Source organism: Balaenoptera ricei, chromosome 2 (genome assembly GCF_028023285.1).
Source record: "Balaenoptera ricei isolate mBalRic1 chromosome 2, mBalRic1.hap2, whole genome shotgun sequence".
Classification (NCBI taxonomy): domain Eukaryota; kingdom Metazoa; phylum Chordata; class Mammalia; order Artiodactyla; family Balaenopteridae; genus Balaenoptera; species Balaenoptera ricei.
Genome location: NC_082640.1, coordinates 147,996,020 through 148,019,240, shown reverse-complemented (window position 1 = coordinate 148,019,240; position 23,221 = coordinate 147,996,020). Strand labels below are relative to the sequence as shown.

The 23,221-nt window shown below is 37.0% G+C and overlaps 1 protein-coding gene across 3 annotated transcripts in view; it reads right to left on the bottom strand.

Annotated features, from left to right (window-relative positions):
• The window catches only part of SLC38A6 (solute carrier family 38 member 6), an 80,982-nt gene that overhangs the window by 3,399 nt on the left and 54,362 nt on the right, over positions 1 to 23,221 (bottom strand). Inside the window, exons 11-16 of one of the 3 annotated variants that reach the window (XM_059914347.1) lie at positions 22,374 to 22,453; positions 21,927 to 22,027; positions 16,450 to 16,574; positions 15,151 to 15,295; positions 14,950 to 15,044; positions 14,732 to 14,761 (exon numbers count right to left, since the gene is read on the bottom strand). In XM_059914347.1, coding sequence (XP_059770330.1) covers positions 14,732 to 14,761; positions 14,950 to 15,044; positions 15,151 to 15,295; positions 16,450 to 16,574; positions 21,927 to 22,027; positions 22,374 to 22,453 — 576 coding nt within the window. Of the gene's footprint in view, positions 1 to 13,835; positions 14,762 to 14,949; positions 15,045 to 15,150; positions 15,296 to 16,449; positions 16,575 to 21,926; positions 22,028 to 22,373; positions 22,454 to 23,221 lie in introns of those variants that run through there. The other 2 variants (XM_059914348.1, XM_059914349.1) reach the window with 2 other exon arrangements.

The following is a 23,221-nucleotide window of genomic DNA, read 5'->3' as shown; positions in this document are numbered from 1 at the left end:
CACCAGCACTCACCAAGGGCATTGCAGCTCCTGGGAAGCTGGGTGCGGTGAGGTAGGCAGGGGCGGCAGATCCTGGGTGGAGGGTGGAAAGGGGCTGGTAGGTGGCGTATCTTTCATAAAGGCTGTCACTGTGTGCTTAGACATAAATATACAAGAATTTGTGTATTTTGTAATTTAAAGAAATTAAATGTAGCACGAAGATGTTGGGGACGGATTTCCTGAATAATGGAGCAAACGGGGTTACAGTCTCAGAAGTCCTTCCAGAGGAGGTGAGGGTTCAGTTAAGTTTTTGTTTTTATGTTTCCTTTTTTAAAATAAATCTTTACTGGAGTATAATTGCTTCACAATACTGAGTTAGCTTCTGTTGTACACCAAGGTGAATCAGCCGTATGCATACACATGTCCCCATATCCCCTCCCACTTGAGCCTCCCTCCCACCCTCCCTATTCCACCCCTCTAGGTCATCGCAAAGCACCAAGCTGACCCCCCTGTGCTATGCTGCTGCTTCCCACTAGCTATCTGTTTCATAGTGTATACATGTCGATGCTACTCTCACTTTGCCCCAGCTTCCCCCCTCCCACCCCGAGTCCTCAAGTCCATTCTCTATGTCTACATCTTTATTCCTGCCCTGCAACTAGGTTCATCAGCACCATTTTCTCCCCCGCTTTGAGGAAGAGGAGGAGCTTTGAAGAAGAAAAAGAATACAGCATGAATGGCTTGTGCAAAAATGTGGAAGCAGGAACTCATGGGGAGTCCCTTAAGATGCCAGAGGTCTTAACAGGATCTGAGGGCAGGAAGGATTCCCCCAAACTCCATTCCTCAAGCTCCCTGGAGCCAAGACTTTGGAACAAATTAAGCACAGGTTTTTAGATGACCAGCGCTTAAAGGCTGAAAGTACTTCTTTTCATAAAGCTTTTGGAAGAAGATGATGTTGACAGTCAATGCAGAGAGGCAATTAATGCTTTTCTATCACCATTTTGGATCATGCCTTGCTCAAAAAGGCCTTCATCCAAGACCCTACCTTTTCTTTGATGGAAAGTCCAAAATCGGCCTAGCTTTTGGCATTCTCTACAACCAGGATCCTACCCTTCAGCTTTATTTCTCAAACTGCCATTACATCTTTGCTCCTGGCAAAATTTTAACCTGTCATTTTCAAAATATTTTTACCTTTCATTTTCTTGTGTGTTTGTTAGTATTTTCTAGTAGGAATGCCTTCTTCCCATTCTCCATTGGTGATCCTGCGGTTTTACTCAGCTGTTACTTCCTCCACACAATCTTCCCCACTCACCCAGAGGGCAGTGAGCCCCCATTCCTATGAAGATGTCCAGCAGAGCTTTTCTTGTTCATATTACTCACCAAGCTATGTCACTCTTTCAACAAGCACCCGCTGATGCTCTAGTGTGCACATGGCAGGCACTATGGCCAAATCCTGTCCTTCAGGACATTACAATCCTAGCTAGGGGATTATAAACTCCAGCAGTGGTTTATCAATTAAAGAACAAATATTATACATACTGAACAATGTCACATAGCTATGCAATAGGCAAAATCTTCCACTCACAAATCAGGTTGCAAATGGAGTTCAAGAAATTTATCTCACCAGAATAAAGTTCTAAATAGCTAGAGTATGGCTCTCTGAGTTACTGAAAGCAAGTTTCTTTTTTGTTTTACTATATACAAGTGACAACATTGTGAAATGTTTAAGTAACTGAACCTGGGAGTGATTAGACATCTTTTGGAGGATTTGACTGAATAGAAAAAAATCTGGGAAAACCATTTTTACACTGACATTAAAATGCATGAATGCAACTCTATTTATTTAGTCTGCTTAGCTAATAAGTTGAGAACCATTCTGGGTGAGTGAAAACAAAGAATCTATTTGAATGCAAATGAATGACAAATCTTCAGACAGAGACATGAGGCGTCCCCAAGTATTTTGCTTCCCTGTGAAATGTAAATATTATCATGGTATAATCATTACTGATTGACTTTCGATATGACATACAAACCTATGAAGTCTTACAGTAGAAATGCTGTTTTTTCCCTAAATCCTGAAATCTTGGCAAAATTTTGTAAATTTGTAAGCCAGGAATCAGTTATCTAGATATTTTTCCCTTCCAAAGTTTAGTATCAGCAATTTTGGAAGAGAAAGAGTAGATAGCATGATAGTTAAGCACACAGGTTTTATAGGCAAACTTAAGTTTATATTCTGGATGTGTGACCTTGGACAAGTCACTTAACTTCATAACCTCGCTAAACTTTAATGTCTGACATATTAAATGAGGGAATATAACTGTACCTACCTCAGATCACATGAGATAACATGCTTGGCGTGGTGCCTGGTCCATACATATAAGGGCTTGCTCATCATTATCATTTTATTTTATGAGACTGACCACCTTCCATTCGTTTAACACACCAAACTCTCTCTCAGATTTGAACAGAGAACTGAGTAGGAGAACTAGGGAACTCTAAAAAATGGTCTTCACTCTTTCCCCACAGGAATGCCCTTCCCTAGGGGCCCTACTTCCTTTGATCCCTACTATCACCATCCAATTAGAAGTGAAGTTAAGGGGTTCTAATTCCAAACACAAAACACCTTAGGTTTATATAAGGCAAGTGCTGGGAGCCCAGTCTCTGAACCACCAGGCTTGGTTCTAGAGAACCTGGGACGATGACTCAAGGGGAAGTGTCAGGAAGTGTAGAGCTGTCACAACCCCTGAGATCCACTTCTTTGAAGGTCTGGTCTTTTGTCTTTTAAAAAGAGGCATTTCACTACAAGTACGATGGACGACTAATCAAGAATGAACCTGTAAGTCAATGAAATGACATTTTATTGCCACTGAGATGTCAACTAAAGTTGCCTGCGCTTTGAGAGTCAGGCTAAGTTGGTTCAACCACATTCTCATATGAGGACAGTCTCACAGACCTTCTGATGTCCCCAAGGACTCTGGAAGGAAGCAGTGACTTGTATGTTTTCTGCTCATCTCTGGCTCTGAAGTGTACTTTTTTGGAGGTTTCTGGATCACCTGGCTGGCACATGTGCTACTCCTGTTCTGCCCCGTGTGGCTCCAGAGAAGGGTTTACACACACACTATCCTGCTCACACAAGGCATGTTTGTGTATCACTGACTTTTATTGGTTTCAGGAGACGGAGGCAGGCAAATTAAAACTGAATATTAGACGTTTATGCTCGGAAAATTCTTAGCTGCTTTTCCTCACAGTCTCTAGACTCCCACCACGGGCTCAACACCCACTGCCCTTTTCCCTCTGCTTCTCAACTCCTAAGTCCACATTCTTTTTATGCAGAGTGCCTTAGCTATTACTTTCACTTCTTCTTCTCCTGCCAACTCATTCTCCTAGGGGCTCACTTTTTTTCTTTTTTTTTTTAATTAAAGTGAAATTCACATAATATAAAACTAACCATTTTAAAGTACGAAATTCACAGGGCTTTAGCACCCTCACATTGTTGTGCAACTGTACAGGGTCTCACCTTTCATCCTCAAATGACCTATCAAGATATTTTCCTTTGGGGCTTCCCTGGTGGCGTAGTGGTTGAGAATCTGCCTGCTAATGCAGGGGACACGGGTTCGAGCCCTGGTCTGGGAAGATCCCACATGCCGCGGAGCAACTGGGCCTGTGAGCCACAGCTGCTGAGCCTGCGGGTCTGGAGCCTGTGCCCCACAACGGGAGGGGCCGTGATAGTGAAAGGCCCGCGCACCGTGATGAAGAGTGGCCCCCGCTTGCCACAACTAGAGAAAGCCCTCGCACAGAAACGAAGACCCAACACAGCCAAAAATAAATAAATAAATAAAGTAGCTATTAATTTAAAAAAAAAAAAAAAAAAGATATTTTCCTAAACAAAGACGTTAAAGATATTTCCCTTACTAAGAGAAATTCCGGTGTCAGCTGGTCACTCCCCACTTCCCTTAAACTTTGTTCTTCCATGGATACAAGTCTTTTGGCATTTGAGGAAAAGATGCCAGATGCCATCAAAGAGTCTCTTATCCTTTTGGAGAAAGGGATATAATTTGTAAAAAAAAAAAGTTGTGAAACATTTAAAATAGATCTGTTCAGAAATTGTGCCATTTGCAGAGACATGGATGGGCCTAGAGACTGTCATATAGAGTGAAGTAAGTCAGAAAGAGAAAAACGAATACTGCATATTAATGCATAGATGTGGAATCTAGAAAAATGATACAGATGAACTTATTTGCAAAGCAGAAATAGAGACAAAGACGTAGAGAACAAATGTATGGATACCAAGGGGGGAAGGGGAAGGTGGGAGGAATTGGGAGATTGGGATTGACATATATACACTACTATGTATAAAATAGGTAACTAATGAGAACCTACTGTATAGCACAGGGAACTCTACTCAGTGCTCTGTGGTGACCTAAATAGGAAGGAACTCCAAAAAAGAGGGGATATATGTATGTGTATAGCTGATTCACTTTGCTGTACAACAAAAACTGATATAACATTGTAAAGCAACTATACTCCAATAAAAAATAATAAAAAATAAAATAAAATAGATTTGTTCATAAAAGGTGATACTTATAGAACTAATTTTCAGCTTTATTTACTACTCAATGGAATATCAGCAACTTCCTTGCAAACCGTTCAGCAAATATATATATACATATATATATATATGTATATACAATACAAACAAAATGAACAAATGTTAAATTTTAGTGTCTGGAACATGGACGTATTATTCCAACTTATACATATGTTTGAAATTTTTCATAATAAAAAGTTGGGTTGGGTAAAACTCATGGAGTAGAGCTTTTTTGTTTAGATATTTTATATTATATGGAATAAAAATTTGTTACCTACTAAGTTTTAGGACATGTTTGGTGTCAGCTACAGTCCTTATGCTGAACTATTCAAATCAACCAAACCTGTTAGCAGATTTAAGGACTGGTTGATCTTTCTGAGACAATGATAACAGAGAATCCTGGAAGAGCGACAGCAATAGACAGCCCCTCTCCTAAGAATATCACTCACAGGTCACCTCCTCTCCTGGGAACAGTGCACATGTGAAGCGGACAACTCTCACAGGGCATTCATCAGAGCCATAAGAAAACTTCCTCAACACACAATGAAGTACGATTTAACAAATATTTGCTGAGCAGCAATTAAGTGAACCTACGGTGTTAAATGTTGTATACGTGCTAAAATTTACAGGACGTGGTTCCTGTCTTTGGGTTAATTATGACTGGACTAGGGAAAGAAGGTGTTTAAATGTGAAAAGCTAAATAACACCCCAAATTTAAAGAGCAATTACTACATTGTTGGTGGGAACATAAATTAGTAAAACCTTCGATAGAGGGCAATTTAGTAATATCCATCAAAATTAGAAATGGACGCACATACCCTTAGACTCAGAATTCCAGTTAAATGGGTAGAAATTTATCCCACAGACATACTCATATATGTGCTAAATTATGTATGTATAAAGATAATAATTGAAGCATTATATAAAACAGCAAAACTAAAAAAAAAATTTAAACCCTAAATATGCATTGTTAGGAAACTGGTTAATTAACTTATGGTACATGCATTAACTCTAGGTATTTATCCAAAAGAAATGAAAGAGATATTTGCATTACCATATTCACTACAGCATTATCCACAAGAGCCAAGAGGTGGAAACAATTTAAATATCCACTGACAGATGAATGGATAAAAAATCGTGGTACTTACACATGATGGAGTATTATTCAGCCTTTAAAAAGGAAATCTTGCCATATGTTACAATATGGATTAAACTTGAAGATACTATGCTAATTTTAACAAGCCAATCACAAAAGAACAAATATGTTTCCATTGTATGAGGCAGCTAAAGTGGTCAAGCTCACTGAAGCAGAAAGTAAAATGGTGGTTGTTAGGCTGGGAGAGGGGAAAATGGGGGTTTTTGTTCCATGGGCATAGAGTTTTAGTCATGCAAGATACAAAGTTCTAGAGATCTGCTGTATAGCAATGTACATACAATTAACCATAGTACTGTATAATTAAAAGTTTGTTAAGAGGGGAGATTTCCTATTAGGTTTTTTTTTTAACTAGAATGGTTAAATAGGTTTGGAATATATTTGAAAGGATACAAAAACTTGTAAGAGTGGTTGCTTTCAAGGAGGAAAACTGGAAGCTGGGCAGAAGTAGGAGGGAAGCAATTTCGTAAATCTTGAATTTGTACCATGTGCATATTACCTATGAAAACAGAAAATATATTACAAGATACTAATGATCTATACCAAAAGAATCATATAAATAATAAGGGGTGGATTGGGTGGAGAACGAAGTATTTAAAAGGTGGGATTTGAGCTGGGTCTTGAAGAACGGAAAGAATCTGGACTGACAGGGGAGAGCAATAAGGACATTCTGGGTATATATGTGGAAGTCAGAGTGGAGAGAAGGACAGTGGAGGTAAAAATGTGGAAGTAGGGTAATGAAAGGCAAATCAAGTGCCAGGTAGCGAAACGTTTGGTGTATAGTAGAAGGTAAGTAAGAAAAAGATGAAATACAGTTGAGTAGATGAGGGAGGGGAATGTGGAATTAACGTGTTGGGTAGTAGGGAACCACTATAGGCTCTTGAGCAGGGAAATCATATTGCAGAACCAGAATTTCAAGGAGATAAGTAGACAGCAACAGATGAAATGTACTGGAAGACACACATCTGTCAGCAGGCTGATGTGGCATTTCAGTGGTTGCCCATTACAATCATCTGAGAAGCTTTAAAAATAGCTATTAATGCCCAGGTCCATTTAATTGTTTTGGGGTGGAGCCTGGACATTGTCATTTTTTAAAGCTCCCCAAGTGATTCTAAAGAGCTACCTGGGTTGAGAATCACTGCAACAATCCATGCACAAAGAGATGAAGGCTCAGATTCAGGTGCTGGCAGGACGTCGGGGATAGGATAAAAGCAAATCTAGGAGACATTTCAAAGGAAGAATTGATATGATGACAGACAGGAGATAAGGAGTGAAAAGATACATAGTCTGCTAGATTCCTTTATGTATTCATTCAACACATATTTATTAAGCCAATCCCAAGTGGTAGGTACCATTCTAGGGTCTAAGGGTTTGGTGATGAACAAGACAGATGACTCCCAGTTCTTAAGAAACTTGCAGTCTAGTGGACACAGACAACAAACAAATATGCAGGTCTAACAGGGTAAAGTTAAAGCATGACTGTATGTTGGGGGCAGCTTGTTTATATTAGACTGTCAGGGAAGACCTGTCTGAGTGGGTGATATTTGAGCTGAGGCTTGATGAGGAGGAGTCAGGCTTGCAAAGGTCTTTGAAGAGAATGGTCTAACCAGGGAAAACGGTTAGCACGTGGGAACAAGCTTGGTGTGTTCAAGGGACAGACAGGCCTGTGTGCTGGAGAAGAGTGAGACAGATACAAGGTGAGGTCAGAGAAATGAGTAGGTACAGATGAAAGAGAACCTCGTAGGCCATGGCACAGCGAGATGGGAAGCCATGGGAGGAAATTAAGCAGGGTAGTGACATGATCTGATTTACATTTTTAAACAACTACTTTGGCTGCACTGTGGAAAAGGATTGCAGGTGGCAGGGATGGAAGCAAGAAAACCAGCTGGGAGGTTAGATTAAAACAGTGGGACCACTGACAGACATGGGAAAACTGTGGAGGGGGACAGATTTTAACACGTTGAGTTTGAGGTTACTGTGTGGCATCCAAGCAGAAATGTCCAAGAGCAACTAGAAATACAAAGAATAGGTGAGAATTTAGGTTGTGCCTACTAATTTGGGAGATTCTTCCAGGGGGTCTGAAGAAAAGCAGGTTAGATGACACTACAGGAATAGAACAACTTCACCGAGAGAGATTAATAATGACTTGGAAGAAAGGTTTCTAGTGATGGGTCGGAGGGCTCTGTAGTTAGTCTTGTGTCATTGAACTTTTTCATCTGTGAATGGGATGAAGAAATGGCAGGACAATGAAGAATGTCAAAAAGCAGGGAATAATACCTGATGTACTAGAATCAAGATTCAAAAAAGATCTCACCTGCTGGAGGGACGAGCTGAAGCTAACAAGATGGTATTTTACACATACATAGACGGATAACAGCTGTGTGTGTGTGTATATATGAATATATGTATGTACATGTGTCTGTGTGACCTGGAGCTTTTGTTGACCACATACTTTATATGCCTAAAGTGTAATGACATGAAAAAGCTGATGTAAAATCAGAGTATGTTGATAATATTTATTACAAAACTACAAAGATTATTTTCTGGGGCAGAATACATCAGTAGTGAAAACAAATCACATGAATCAGGATTATTTCTAGAACACTATTTTCTGATCAGGCTGCTGACCATGTGGCGAAAGCAGAGAAGGGAGAAGAGACACGTGGTTTGGACATTATGTGATCTGAGGAACAATCATGTAATGAAACTGTAGGTATATTCAATTCAGGGTTTAACAGAGAATTTGAGTTTCCCCAAATATCATATAATCTAACTTAAAGACACAAAGTATATTCCCCCCGGTTAAGAGAAAATTCAGTCTTCAAACACTGAAGGTCTTCAGAGAATTAAAGTAGCTTGTCCAAAATTAGAAAGAAAGAGGTAGAGTTGGGATTTGAACACAAGTAAGTTTGACTCCAATATCTTTAATATACATATGTGTATATGTGTATATATAGATACATATAAATGAAATATATATATGTATAATTTTTCCTTTGAGTTAATCAGTTTCACTTATCAAGTCTATCTGAAAAGGTTCAGTCAGAAAAATCCAAGTTGTATCTAAGCTTTTTTTCAGGCAAGAAGCGTGCCTTATTTACCTTCACACCTTTAGGACCAGCAAGACTCTGTTTAACTGTTTGCTCGGTGAATTAGCCAGCCCCCTTGCTGGTGCTGTGTATCAGTGCACTGATCAACACAAGACAAAGCACATACACATTCAAACAAGTGGGAAGCATTTCTCTGCATGTCTTTTTTCTTTATAGCATTTCAAATTACAACGCCTTTTAATCCATCTGTCTTTTTTTCCCCTGGCAACTCAATTTCCCTCTCCACCATTTACTTTGTCCCATAGGCAAATAAACCTCTCCCTCACACCTGTCCACCTGGCCATCAGCCAAGATGAGTCTTCCTGCTCCTCCTAATTGCTCATCCTGATTGACAGCCTGGCAAACTAGGACAGTGGATCATGATGATAGCAAAAATGTACATCAGATTGTTTAGAAAGGGTGAGAAACAAAGAATTCTGATTGCAATGAGGAAACCACATCCACAATAACTTATCCTTCATCAAAATTTTGTTTTCCCATTTTTCCTACTTCATTATGGAAAGACTATATATAGGAGGATTATGGTAAAAGATGAATAAAGTGTGTGTTTAAATTAGAAAAGCTAATTTCTCATTCTATAGAAGGTTCTGAGAAGTTCTTAGACCAAAAATTACGATACCTAAAATTTAGGCAGAGTAATTTGCAGGAAACAAAGTATGTTTCCAATAGGGTGAATTCTAACACAGCCACAGAGTACTGTCAATATGCCAAGAAGGAAAACAGGTTAAAATGAATGGTTTGAGTCCCTTTGTTTCCAGCATCAATTTCCCATCTCTATACACCATACTGGCAGTGTCACCAGTGGAGACAGCCCAAATGGAAACACTCTCCACGCCCAGCTCCCCACAGATTCTCTAGTAACCTGATCCTGCAAATACACAGGGCAGAGGATGCGGAAGAGAAAAATCTGTTTACCTTAAAAAGAGATCTTCCACTTTCATTAACATCTCATACAGTGCTCACCATTTCATTTGTGCTCACATAACCTTATTCCTAGGCTCTAAAATGAATCATTTCAGGGTCAAATGGTTATAGCCCTTCCACCAATGGCGGAGAAATTCATATTTCATATACAAATGGTACTGGTGCAAAGGATACCCTAAGAAAGAAGTGAATCTTTCCCAACTGATCTCTGCTCACTTCACCCACCACCACTTACCCCCAAAAAATGGGGAAGAAAAAAATTCTTAAAGGTGGATGCTTTATATGTAGGCGAATATAGAACATGAGATTTTGCAAAGATGAAAATGTTTTTAGCAGCACACGAAGGCCAATGATTAGCTCATAACCCATCTAAAGGCATGTGTAAGGTTTACCTGAAAATGGATGGTTTATTTCTGCTTTTCCATCGGTGAATATACCAGGGTACTAAGCTTAAATTTAAAAGGTGCCGGGTAAGCTGGGACAAAGTGAGAGAGTAGCATTGACATATATACACTACCAAATGTAAAATAGATAGCTAGTGGGAAGCAGCTGCATAGCACAGGGAGATCAGCTCGGTGCTTTGTTACCAGCTAGAGGGGTGGGATAGGGAGGGTGGGAGGGAGATGCAAGAGGGAGGGGATATGGGGATATATACATACATATAGCTGATTCACTTTGTTATACACAGCAGAAACTAACACAACATTGTAAAGCAATTATACTCCAATAAAGATGTTAAAAAAAAAAAGATAGGTAGATTGAAAAAGCCTAGGTAGTAAAGCCGTTTTAAGAGGCTTAAAAACATCTAATTTATCTTTAAAATTTTTGTGATATCGATTCTAACAGATTCTCTCTTTAAGAAATTATTCCTCATAGAATATAAGTTTTGCACTATAGTCTATAATTTCTGTTCTTACTGTAACACATTCACATATGAGTAGTACAGCTGTACACTTAGTAGGCTTCTCGTACATTTTAATATAGCAGCCAATTCAAACTCTCATTTATTAACATTATTAAAATGATTTTAAATTAAGCATAGGTAACTTTGGTTTAAATAAAGGGCATACATGGTGGTTACACTTTATTTTCAATTATGTAGTAATTCTGGAACTTGGGCACTGTGTCTGTACAATTTGTATTTTCTTATTATAATAGATTTCATCCCGTTTGGCATAAAGAGAAAATAGAATTTTCTATAGACTGGAGTAACTCCCTAGAAGCCTGTTTTGGATTCATAGACTATTTGGTTTAGGCAGAAAGAAAACACACACAACATGTTCATTTGAAAATGACTAGTCACACTTGGTATTACTCTAAAGGTAAATATAATCAAGATTATAAAGACATTTCTGGACCTGATTATTTTATTAAAATGTATAATCTTCTGTGATGTGTTTCTTCTGGTTCATACTATTATATAATGATTTTAATTAAAAATAAAAATGTTTTTCTTTTATTAAAAAAAAAAAAAAAGTGCCATGGTAGGAAGAAACGCTAGAGTACAGAAACAAACAAAGCCAGAGAGGTTGGGCTGACCTGGTAACTTGCTAGCCATCAAATGCCAGTTAGGAATTTCCAGAGAGTAGAGAATCTATGCTACTTTCAAGGCTTCAATTCTAAACCTAAATTGTGCTGAATTTCAGAATCTCCTTCTAGATGGAAAAGAAAAAACAACAACAAAGATTTCCAGACCTCGGGTGTTTGAAGGGCCTTCACACAGTAAATCAACCTACTGTTGTCTTGTTTTCTCCACAGCCAGACTGAAATAATACAGTGTCAGCAGAGGTGTGAATTACCTCCATTCACCTTAATGGAGTGTTAACTTCAAAGGCTTGTTTTAACCATTTAAATGCTAAGCTCATGAGTAAACATTCTGTTAAAAAAAAAAGTACAACTTAAACATTCACCCTCAACATACGAAAGTAATTTATATTCGCAGCCCTTCATCTTCTAATTTAGCAAACAAGTCTCCAAGTGCTAGAAAAATATAGATTTTGTGCTTTACTTAGTTTTATTTTAAATAGTTATTACCTAATAAATTATGAACATTAAGCCCACAATAAGAAGGCCTATATTTCCCAGGAAAAATGCTGAGGAGTACTTGAACAAGGTTTTATTTGAAATCCTGTTGAAGGGGGCACTGCTTTTACCAGTCATCTTACTAGCTTCCTCCAAACTCATAGGGAAAGTTATGACTCCAAACAGGCAACTAGATAAGGCAGAATATTAAAGTAAAATAAAAATAAACACCTCTCCAAATAATTTCTCTTGATATTAACTAAGTTTCGTGCAGGCGTTCAATAGGTTTGCCAAACCTCCCATGATCCCATCCCATGAGCAGGTGACAAATGTATTAATTGATGCCCACCTGTCATCACACTTAACATCTGCCCCAGGAGGCAGCCTTGCATCTGTTGCAGATTTAGGGCTATTTTGGTATTAATGGAGTTAGATTTATTTTAGCAGCTGAACACCTATTTGTATTTGGATCTATAATTTCCCATAGAAATGTGGGAAAGCACTAAAAAGAATGCACATGGGGCCAGTTCTCCTGTGAGTGAAGGCTAGAAAAAGACTCTAAACATATTAGTTGTGCAAGATGGAAGATGAAGAAATTCCATGTCCTTGTCTGAAAGCAGCTTCATTTTACAGGTCTAGATGAAGGGATGGGGGAAAAAGGGGGATAAACATCTAATTTATTAAGAGTGCCTGTTTTGGTCTGCACCTAATTTATGCAAGGTCATTTAATCCTCTCAACACAACCCTGTATAATTGGTATTAACTCCATTTAATACCTATGTGAAAGTAGAGGTTTAGAGAGGTTAAGTGGTTTGCCTAAATTCACTGAGATTTTCATCTAAGTCTTTCTAACCCCCAAACTTGGACCTTTTCCATTACACTATGCTGATCTCCAGTTGCCAAAGAGGAAACTAAACTCAGTTGTCAATTTTTCAGCCCATTTCCTAAGTGGAAAGCAAGGGGGCACCTGCAAAAGTGTGTATTTCCATACATGCAAATTGGCACTTTGCATGCAATTCTCTACTTTACATGTGCGCAGGGGTAGGATTACATTTTTACTGATACACCCTGGCTTTGGTAGGCTGCTAACAAGGTGCCCTTTACAAGAATACCCCCTGGGGCAGTAGGGCAGGGAGGCACCTAGCTGCTGGTTTCCAACCAGGAATAAGCCACATCAATGAGAAGACTGGAACGATCTATAACCTCCAAACAAAGTATGATATAAATCATCAATATTTGTCTCTGTTAGCCAAGTAGAAAGTCACATGTTTTAGTGACAAATGAGAAAGCTCAGAGAACTTTCAAATCCACAGCCAATCATCACAGCTCTATCTCATACTGCGTGACAGAGGAAAATCACAAAAGTTTCTTAGTCAGGATTTGGAGTCAGGGCAAAATACCAAGTGGAATAATCCAACAGTTTTGTTATTGGTGACTGATGTTGACATTAACCTACGAACTAAAATTCAATTTTGTATATAAACAATATACTGATTTCTTTAAAAACAAACAAAAAATTGTCTCAATATATTTAATAACATTAAAAATTTCTCTGTGAAAGATGTTGTTAAGAGAATGAAAAGGCAACTCACAGACTGGGAGAAAATCTTTGTGAAACACATATCTGATAAAGGATTGGTGTCTAAAATATACAAAGAAGGCTTAAAACTCAACAATGTAAAAACAACCCAATTTTAAAAATCTGAACCTCACCAAAGAAAATATACAGATGGCAAATAAACATGTGAAAAGATGCTCAACATCATATGTCAATAGGGAAATGCAAATTAAAACAACAATGAGATACAACTGCACACCCATTAGAATGGCAAAAATCCGAAACACTGACAACACCCAATGTCGGCAAGGATGTGAAACAACAGGAACTCTCACACATTGCTGGCAGGACTGCAAAACGTTACAGCCACTTTGGAAGGCAGTTGGGCAGTTTCTTATAAGACTAAATATTCTACCATACCACGCAGCAATTGCTAAAAAATAGTCTTTGGTATTAACCCAAATAAGCTGAAAATTTCTGTCCACACAAAAGTCTGCATACAAATGTTTGTAGCAGCTTTATTCACAAATGACAAAATTTGGAAGCAAACAAGAGGTCATTCAACAGGTGAATGGAAAAACAAACTGTGGTACATCCATACAATGGAATACTGTCAGTGAAACAAACTGTGGCACATCCATACAATGGAATATTGTCGGTGAAACAAACTGTGGTACATCCATACAATGGAATATTGTCAGTGATTAAAAACAAAGAGCTATCAAGCTATGGAAAGACACGTAGAAAACTTAAATGCACATTGCTAAGTGAAAGAAGCCAGCCCGAAAGGTTAGATACTATATGATTCCACCAAATGACATTTTAGAAAAGGCTCTTGGGGAATGCTCATGGTTTTTATGGAGACAGTAAAAAGATCAGTGGTTGCATCAAAAGTGAACCCTACTGTAAACTATGAACTTCAGTTAAAAGTAATGTATCAAAGTTGGCTCATCAAGTATAACAAATGTACTTCACTAATGCAAGATGTTAGTAATGTGGGACACTATGGGTGTGCTGGAATGAGGGAATATATGAGAACTCTCTGTACTTTCTGTTCAATTACTTCTGTAAACGTTAAAACTACCCTAAAAAATAAAGTCTGTTAATTAAAAAAAAAAACACAAACAAAAGATGCTCAACATATTCAAGAGCATTTTGAGTTTCTTATTTTGATTAAAACTGCTATGTCTACTTTCCCCTACCGACTCCTGTTTTGTTCTGCTTTTCTGTCAATGTTTGCAAAAATGTTAACCCATATAAAGAGGATTCATCCAAGGTGCCTTCCAGAATAATTCCTTTTTGCATTTGGAGGTAAATTATTCAGCAAAAGACGTGGGAAAATATTTCTTTCACTTATTAATCCAATTAAAAATAATGAGTGCTAAACTAAAATTACCAACCAAAATACCAAAGATGAGCAAAACAAACGCCTGTGGAAATAAGGAAAAAAGATAAAGAACAATTAGAGCATTATTTTAAACCTTCACCTGCTCCAATAATGTACATTATAGTTCAAAATACATTAACTTTCGTGATGTAGGTAAAATACTTAATTATAAAATGACAAGTTATTTCTTAAAATAAGATTCTTAAAAGAAACAAACAAAAATCAACCTACCCCAAACTTTTTCCATGAGAGAAAATCCTCTCTGCTCAGTTTAAGATAAAACAGTCCCGGGAACACAAAAATCAAACACGTTGATGTACTGGAACCTTAAAGTGGGGAGGAAAAGAAAAGAATATTGCCAGATTCAGATGTGAGACTGGATGACAATTTAATCTATTTTAGAAAATGGAATTTTTGAAATAGAAAACTTACCAACTACACCAAATACATTCCTAATGTCAGGAACATATATCGCAAGTAAAACAATGATAATATTGAGTGCTACAGTGATCAAAGAATGGCGAATCCACGAGAATGGAAAATTGGAGAAAAACATCATCATTAAAGCTTTCCTTGCCTGTATAACAGAAAAAGATTTAAGCAAAGAGGAGGTATCAAAGCCAAACTACTTGCTTAGGGAAACACACGTATGGTACAGTTACCATGATGTTCTTGCTCTCTAAACCATTTAGATTCCAAAAATATGGCATAAACTATTACTGTAAGGTATTTATTGCATATAAACTGAGAAATATACCTATCTGTGTGAGCTTCATAAAAACTGTTTTGGTTTTATTCTTGAAAAAATTTTCACATGCAATTTCTTTCGGTTGTATAATTTTCAAAATTACCAACAATAACACTTTGTGAAGAAATCACAGAGTATCATTTTCATGAAATTCAACAGATAAAAGAACAAATGGTTTAAAACAGAAAAAGAAGTCATGCCATGATAAAGAAATACCATTTGCTGTTTTATGTTATATTATCTGTTTCACAGCATGTAAATGTGAAAACTAGTTCATGATGCTCTCCACTGCTAAGGCGGCCAACAGGCAGTCACGTCCCACAAGCGTTTACCCAGCCCCCGCTGCACTCCTGGCACTGCGGTCCCCACAGGGAGAAGGCCCCAGTCTTAAGGAGCTCCCCGTTCAGGGGCTCAAGTCGTCCACTAGAAGCATCTGTACCCAAAGCCTATGATTCCATTCTCCCAGAAATTCTCAAGAGTCTTACATATGGCAACTAAATGCCGAGTGATAATCTGCTGTGCCCCTTAAACTATAACTCTAGAGCAAATAAAATCTGTGACTAAGATTAGACTAGAACGTCTATGTGAAAATAAATTTCCAATAAACTAGAAGGAGCTTATTTTTGCTGACTTGACTTTTTCCTCTTCGCGCACATTCTTTTGAAAACAGAATACAGAATTAAAGGGGAAAAAAAAAACCCAAAAAACTTTAGAAGAACGATAGTCTCTAAATTGGAAACAATGCTGTGGGAGAGCGTAAATCTAAACTAAATCTGAAAAAGCACAAATTAGTTTAGCGGTTCACTGTTATTTTTGTGCTTTCATGGGGCCATAGGCAAGTATGAGGTCTTTGATCAATTACTGGACAAATGAATAAGATATACAAGACTAGATGTGATTCAAACATTCTAGTCTGTAAAGAATTAGTGTCGCCATATTAGGGAGCTGCTACACCAAGCAACAAAACCTTTAAGAGTACTTACAGGGAAGTGGATTAGAGGGACTGTCAAAAGCACAGCAAATAGTATGCATAACTTCACAGTCATGACGACAACATCATGTGGCAAGTATTTACTATAACCTTGTAGTAATTCTGACGCCACACTGTCTGCAAATTTAAAAAACAATAATAAGGTTCACATTATAAACTACTAAGATGTTAATAACAGTAACATTATTTTCCTTTGCACAAACGGATCTTAACAGATTTTGGATTCCCAGTACCAAATCCATCTCTGGCCTTTTTCCTATCCTATGAAACACAGAGACATTAAGTAAATATCTTCTGGAAACCTACAGTGTTTTCTTTTAATGAAACTAGAAATTGGCCCAGGCAGAATCTCTAAAATTATGACAATGAATATACATTTAAGAAAATCTCTTTAGAACTTTTCCATAATCTGAAGGTTTTGAACAACACTTATTTTATAAAGTGCTTTCATGTATACTACTGAATTTGGTCCTTATGATAACAATATAAGATAGGTAGCTAGGCTAAAAATTATTAACTGACTTGTCCAAGATCATACAGTACAAAGGGGCAGAGCTGGCAGAGCTGTACTCCCAAAGTTTTTTGATGCCAAAGCCTTTCCTTAATATTGCAATGTTTTCTAGGATCTTATAGTTTTGTGCATGTTACCTGCTTCATCAACATTTCATCTATAGATTCATCTTTCATAAAAGAGAATGCAGTGTTAGGGTAATGGCTTCCTTAGCAAGCCAGTGTGGTAGTCAGTGACAGAATCTGAACAAGCTGACCATGCTTTGCTCTCTGGTGTTCTTCTATCCTCACGTCTTCCTCACTCCAAGCCAGAGGAGGGCTATTAAGAGTGAGAGTTCTCAAGAACACTCCATATCACTGCCTTGTAGGGAAAGATGAGCTTGTACTTAGAATAGAATTGTGGTTTTTTTGTTGTTGTTCTTTGTTTTTGTTTTTTTTAATTTGAGACCATACGGTTTGGAAAAGTCACTTTGGAGAAAATAAGAAGACAAATCAAATACACCTCTGTTTTCAAATACCTTAAAATTTAAAGGGGAGATAAGATGAAGACACACACATATAATAGAAAGTGTGTAAACACAGACACACTTAAGTGGAAGAAGAAGGTCTAAACAAAGAGCTATGGTGATTCTGAACAGGGAAAGATAACTATGGCTTTGGGATGAACGTGAACGAAATCCAGGAAGACTTGAGAAGAGTCATCATGATAGAGTGAGCAGCAGGAGAGTAGAGGGGCTTGAATTCTGCGATCAAACAGACTAAGATTCAAATCCTACTCTTACTAGCAACTTAACTTCTCTGAGTCTCTTGGTTTTTACATTTGTAAAATGGGGACAATAATATATTGACCTACAGAGTTACTGAGAACATGACATGAGTTAATGTATGTGTGCTGACATTCAAAGATGTGGGGAAGAAATTCTCTCTGGTAGCAATACGCATCCAAGAAAATGAGCAGCCCAATAGCACTTCAGAGGCTGAAAGACTGTGCGGTAGAGCAAAGAGAGTAGTGGGTGATAAGGCTGGAAATGCATTTAAGACCAGTAACAGAGCTCTTCGTAGGGTCTGGACTCAATCTGGTAGGCCACAGAGATGCAATGACTTCTGAAGAACAGTGCATTATGATCTGAACTAAGCAGGAAGGCAGATTGGAAGAAAAAGAGGCCCAAAACAGGAATAACAGTTAGAAGGATACTGTCATAACCACTGAGAGGTAATGAGAATTTGAACTAGATTAGTAATGATGGAAATGGGATAGAAACTAATTGTTGAAAGTATCAAAGACATACTTGATATAACGTGGGACTAATGGAACAAGTAAGAGATTAAGAAGAGCCAGGAAAGCTGGATTCTAGTCCCAAATATGTGAGATACTTGTGACTCTTTTGAAAAATATAGCAAACTATTTTATTTCCATTTTCTGAATCATAAAAATGAGCTATTAACACTTACTGCTTAAGAACTTTGTAGACTTTTAAAATGGTCTGGTTATTATGCAACATTTGGGTATTGGCCTGGTTTACCAGAGGAACACTTTTTATTCCTCACCTTATAATCCTTTAACATTTGTAATCAGAGCCAATATTATTAATCTAGGTACATACTTATTGGTCCCTTTAATCTGATAAAATTTAGATATTAACTAAGCCTTGAGAGCACTGAATGAAAGGATCCCAAGCAGCTCCAGAAGCCTGAAGAACTAGATTTATTACAAATTCAAAATACCGGTTACATGTCTACTTTCTACTTTCCCAAGACAAAAACCTTTTTCCTGAGCCAGTCAATTCTGTGTTCTTAGCTGAGCCTTACGCAAGGGATAGAGTACAACACAATTCTCTGCATTCAGACAAATCTCTACAAATCTCAGGAAGAACCTGATGGTGATCTCTGCAAGTTATATATTCTATTGAAGTCAGGAGGCTGTCCTGTTTAATACACACTGTCAAACAGGGGATGAAGTTTATAAAGATTATCACAGAGTAACAGAAAGATCACTGGATTAATATTCTGGAGACATACCACTAATTGTGAGACAGGTCACTTCACCTCTTGGACTTAAGCTACTCATCTATAAAATGAGTTGAAGGCGTTAATTTGTGACAAGCCCTTCTGATAAGGTCTCAAGCTCTCCTGATAAGGTCTCAAGCTCAATCAGCAATTTCTTTCTGTAAGACTGACAGCTACTGCTATTCCAATAGAAATATACTGTAAAAGACTTTCAACCCAAAAAAGAAACACTGTGAATAGCAAATCAATATCTGAATCTTCTTCTGTCTTTGGAGAAGGAACTACTTTTATATCATTCTTTCTTTCCTTCTATCTATCTATCTATCACCTACCTACCAGCCTACCATGTGATTTTCTTAGATCTGTATTTCTCCATTACATAAAGCGTGGATATTCTGAAGAATCTGCATCAGTGGAAAAGGGTTAAGTCAGAGAGAACAGCTTTACTTGATAACCAGGAAAATCTCTGTGTAGGAAACATTTCACGTACATGATGAAAATATTTAGCCTCTGTGTTCAGGCAAAAATAGATAGATAGATAGATAGATAGATAGATAGATAGGTAGATAGATAGATAGATATGCCTGGAGCTTAAGTGAGCCAGGTTTTTCCAAAAGTTCACTTTGCGAAAAACTTGGAATGAAGGGAATTTGGATTCTGTGGCATAATTCCGGAGGAGGCAGCACAGTAATAAAGGCATTGACTCTGGAGAGAATCAGAATTGGATTCAAATCCCAACTCGTTATTCATTAGCTGCAGGTACTGGCCAAAGTGCCCAACCTATCTGAACCTATATCTTGCAGAGTCGTCATAAGGACTGAGTTAGGCAATGTATATAATAAAACACCTGGCACGTACAGAATAAATGTTAGCTCAATAAATGCATTAGCATCCATCCTTCCTCCACTTCCCTTTCCATCTAAGCTTTCTTATAATTTAACACAGCTCCTAACATCTCATGGTAATATTTTTGCAACTACTTTTCAGCTGTCCTGGAAATTGGTAGGCCATCTGAGGTTTCTTCCAGATAGCTCTATTGATCCGTAGGGAAGAAAAGGAGGTCCATTTTTTGGACTTTTTCTCAATTTTGGAAGATCCTTAAATATATCCCTAAATAGTATTTGTGCCAGGTGACAATTTCAATTTATAAAAATATACAGCTATTCCACTAAGTTTTTGCTGAATCCCAACGAAGACCCTGCTGTAGTATCTCATTGTTATAGAAAAGTATCACTGTGCTCAACTCTGTACAAAAACAAACGTAACAACCAAAAATAGAGTTTATGTATTTCAAGAATTTTATTTCCTTAACAATGATCAAAAAAGTTTAACAATCTGCTTTAACTTTCATTGTAGTGTATCCATGCTCATGTTGGAAGTAGGAAGTAACGCTCTTCCGGATGGTGTGTACAGATCTCTACCACTCTTATTCAACATAGTACAAAAATGCAAGAGCAGATTTAGATTCATCAATCGCCTTTATTACTGTTGAAATGACATAGAGTTAGCAAGAAAAGGACTATATAGAGCAATTATAATTTTCTCACATACTGAAAAGTCTAAGATAATACACTGATAATAATATACTGAAAAGTTACCATATTTAAATTAAGTTCCATTAATGACAGTAAGAAGAGAAGTACAGTGCTGAAAAAAGAGCACCTGAAATTATGAAATAATTGCAATAATAATGATAACAGTAATGATAATACACCACCAGCAGTAGCTCTCCTTTGTGGAAGACTGCTGTGTGCCAGATACTGTAACAGGCATTTTACATATAACTTATTTCCTCTTCAATATAACTCTATACAATTATCCCTGTGTTACAGATTAGGAGGTGAAGATAGTACAAGGTGAAGTACCCTGGTTCAAGGCCACACAGCTAGTTAGAGCACAGTGGTTTTTTGAATCATATTTGTTGGGTTTCAAAATCCATACTCTTTCCACTGGGCTTAGGAAAGGTAGTTATGCAAGTAAATGTCCAAAAACTTGTCAGACTTGAAAAAACTCTGGAAGGTAAGCAAAGCACCATCACAAGCCATCGTGAATGTCTAAAACCTGAAACACATGCACAAGGCCACCGACCGTGAAATCAGAGTCAGAACAGCTAAATATCACAAAAGTAATAATTGCCATCTACCTGGAGCGTTGTTATAGGGGCATTCATAAACTGAAAAGTGTATTCAAGGATTTGACAAATTAAGTGCAGTTTGTTATAATGTGTTTGTTTGCAAATTAAACAAGTGTGCTTGCAAATTTAACAAGAGAGCTTACAATTTTTTTTCTTGTTCTAGACTTTTAAGTTTTATTTTTTCTTGAGGTTCTTACCAGAGGAGAAAAAAACTCACCAAGCACATAACTTTTCAAAAGTAAATAAAAGAAAATTTTACTTTTATTTTATGAATTTAAAAGAATCCTTTAAAAATTTAGAGAGAAAGTTCATGGCAAAGCACAGAACACACACTGCAGAACTGTGTGAATTAAATCTAAAGGCAGAGGTCTCTGACATAAGGGTACAACTATAGTCCAAGTAAAACCCTTTCCTTTCTCAACTTGTTCTTTTGCAATTAAGATGACTGATTCGCTCAACCTCCCAAACTGCTGAACTAGAGTCTAACATATTGAATTCTCAATTAAAAAAAAAAAAAATCATTATTGCACTTTTTTTTTTTCTCGTAGAAAGACTTCAGTGTTTCTAAGCCCGAGATTTTACTTGGGTGTTTAAGAAAATTTTCATATGAAGTTATCAATCTTGAATTTGATCCACCTTTTTAAGAGAAAGAAAATCAGTTCTTTAAGGCCTGTAGAGCCACCACAGTGGTGCACTGAATTCTGGCAGCCTGAACAAATTAACTTGCTAATGAAAGGCAGAAACAAAGTCCATATTCAGGTGTGAGATCAACTACAGAACAATTTATTTTGTCATCTATAATGAAATAATATACTTACCATAAAAAGTGAGGTACCCAAAGAGTGCAGATATAAAATAAATGAGAAAACTTAAAGCAATTGCTGTATTGGTTACATTCTGCATCCTTTTCTTAGAAGGTCTAAAAGAAAAAAATGGTAAAATTAGAATCTGTGATCTGAATTATATCTAAATAGATAAATATCTCCCAAGCTATTCAAAAGGATTCCTTAATCACTCAAGACCTAGTTCTCTAATAACTACACACTAGAATTCTTGATTTGAAATTACTGCACAAAGGATTATGCTTCAAAGAAACATTCTCAGCTTAGAACTAAGCCTTGGTTGTTTTGTTTTGTTTTAAACTAACACCTACAATCCAGTGGTGGGAGGGAAGGATTCACAGAGGAGAATGTTATTCAATCTGAAAGTCCTAGAAGTAAAAAGACATACTAACACATTTTAAATATTCCAGGATTCTATAGTACCTTTGAAGTTCACAGTATATGGGCAATATTGAGGTGTGGCAGAGAAATGAAAAAGCCATGGTTGGTATGGCATAAGCACTCTGAAAAAAAAATTTTTTAAAGATGAAATTATTAAATGCTACTCTGTTGAAACCACTACTTCATTTGACAATAAAATCAGTTCTCCAAAAAAAAAAAAATCAATTTAGTTAAATTTCTTTCATGTTTCATGAATCACCTGTTTATAAAATGAGGTTTTTTTTTTTTTTTAAATGAGACACACAATTATGGTCCCCAGTAAATATTTTACTTGATAACTGTATAGCCCACACTAGCCAAAATATTTCTTGGCTGCTTCCACACCATGTTGGTTTTACTACAATCACTGCTGCTTCTATATTATATCAGTAAGATAAAAATAATTAAGGTAAGATAAATAACATTTAGGTAAGATGAAAAATAATAACATTTTAGAAATGAGCTTATTGTAATTCTCAGTCTTTCCTAATGCATGTATTAGGAAACTCAAATACATCTTATTACCCTAAACAGCAATAATAGTTAATGCTTTTGAACCTCCTTTCACCAACTCAATTCAAGTACCAACTTAATCTAAGAGAATACTGAATATACTAATCACATCTTAGCATCTATAACTAGGGTCTCTTTTGATGGGAATGAACATGATTTATTCTAGACCAACAAATTCATACAGATCCACTGGACTATATGAACAAAAGTTGTTGTTTTTTTAAAATTAGAATAGTTAAGAACCAGAGAAAGTTACAAAGCAAACAAAAGTTACCATCTAAATGAAAACACTGTCTTTACAAAATAGATGGTGATGATTTACTTTCTCTTTTCTACTC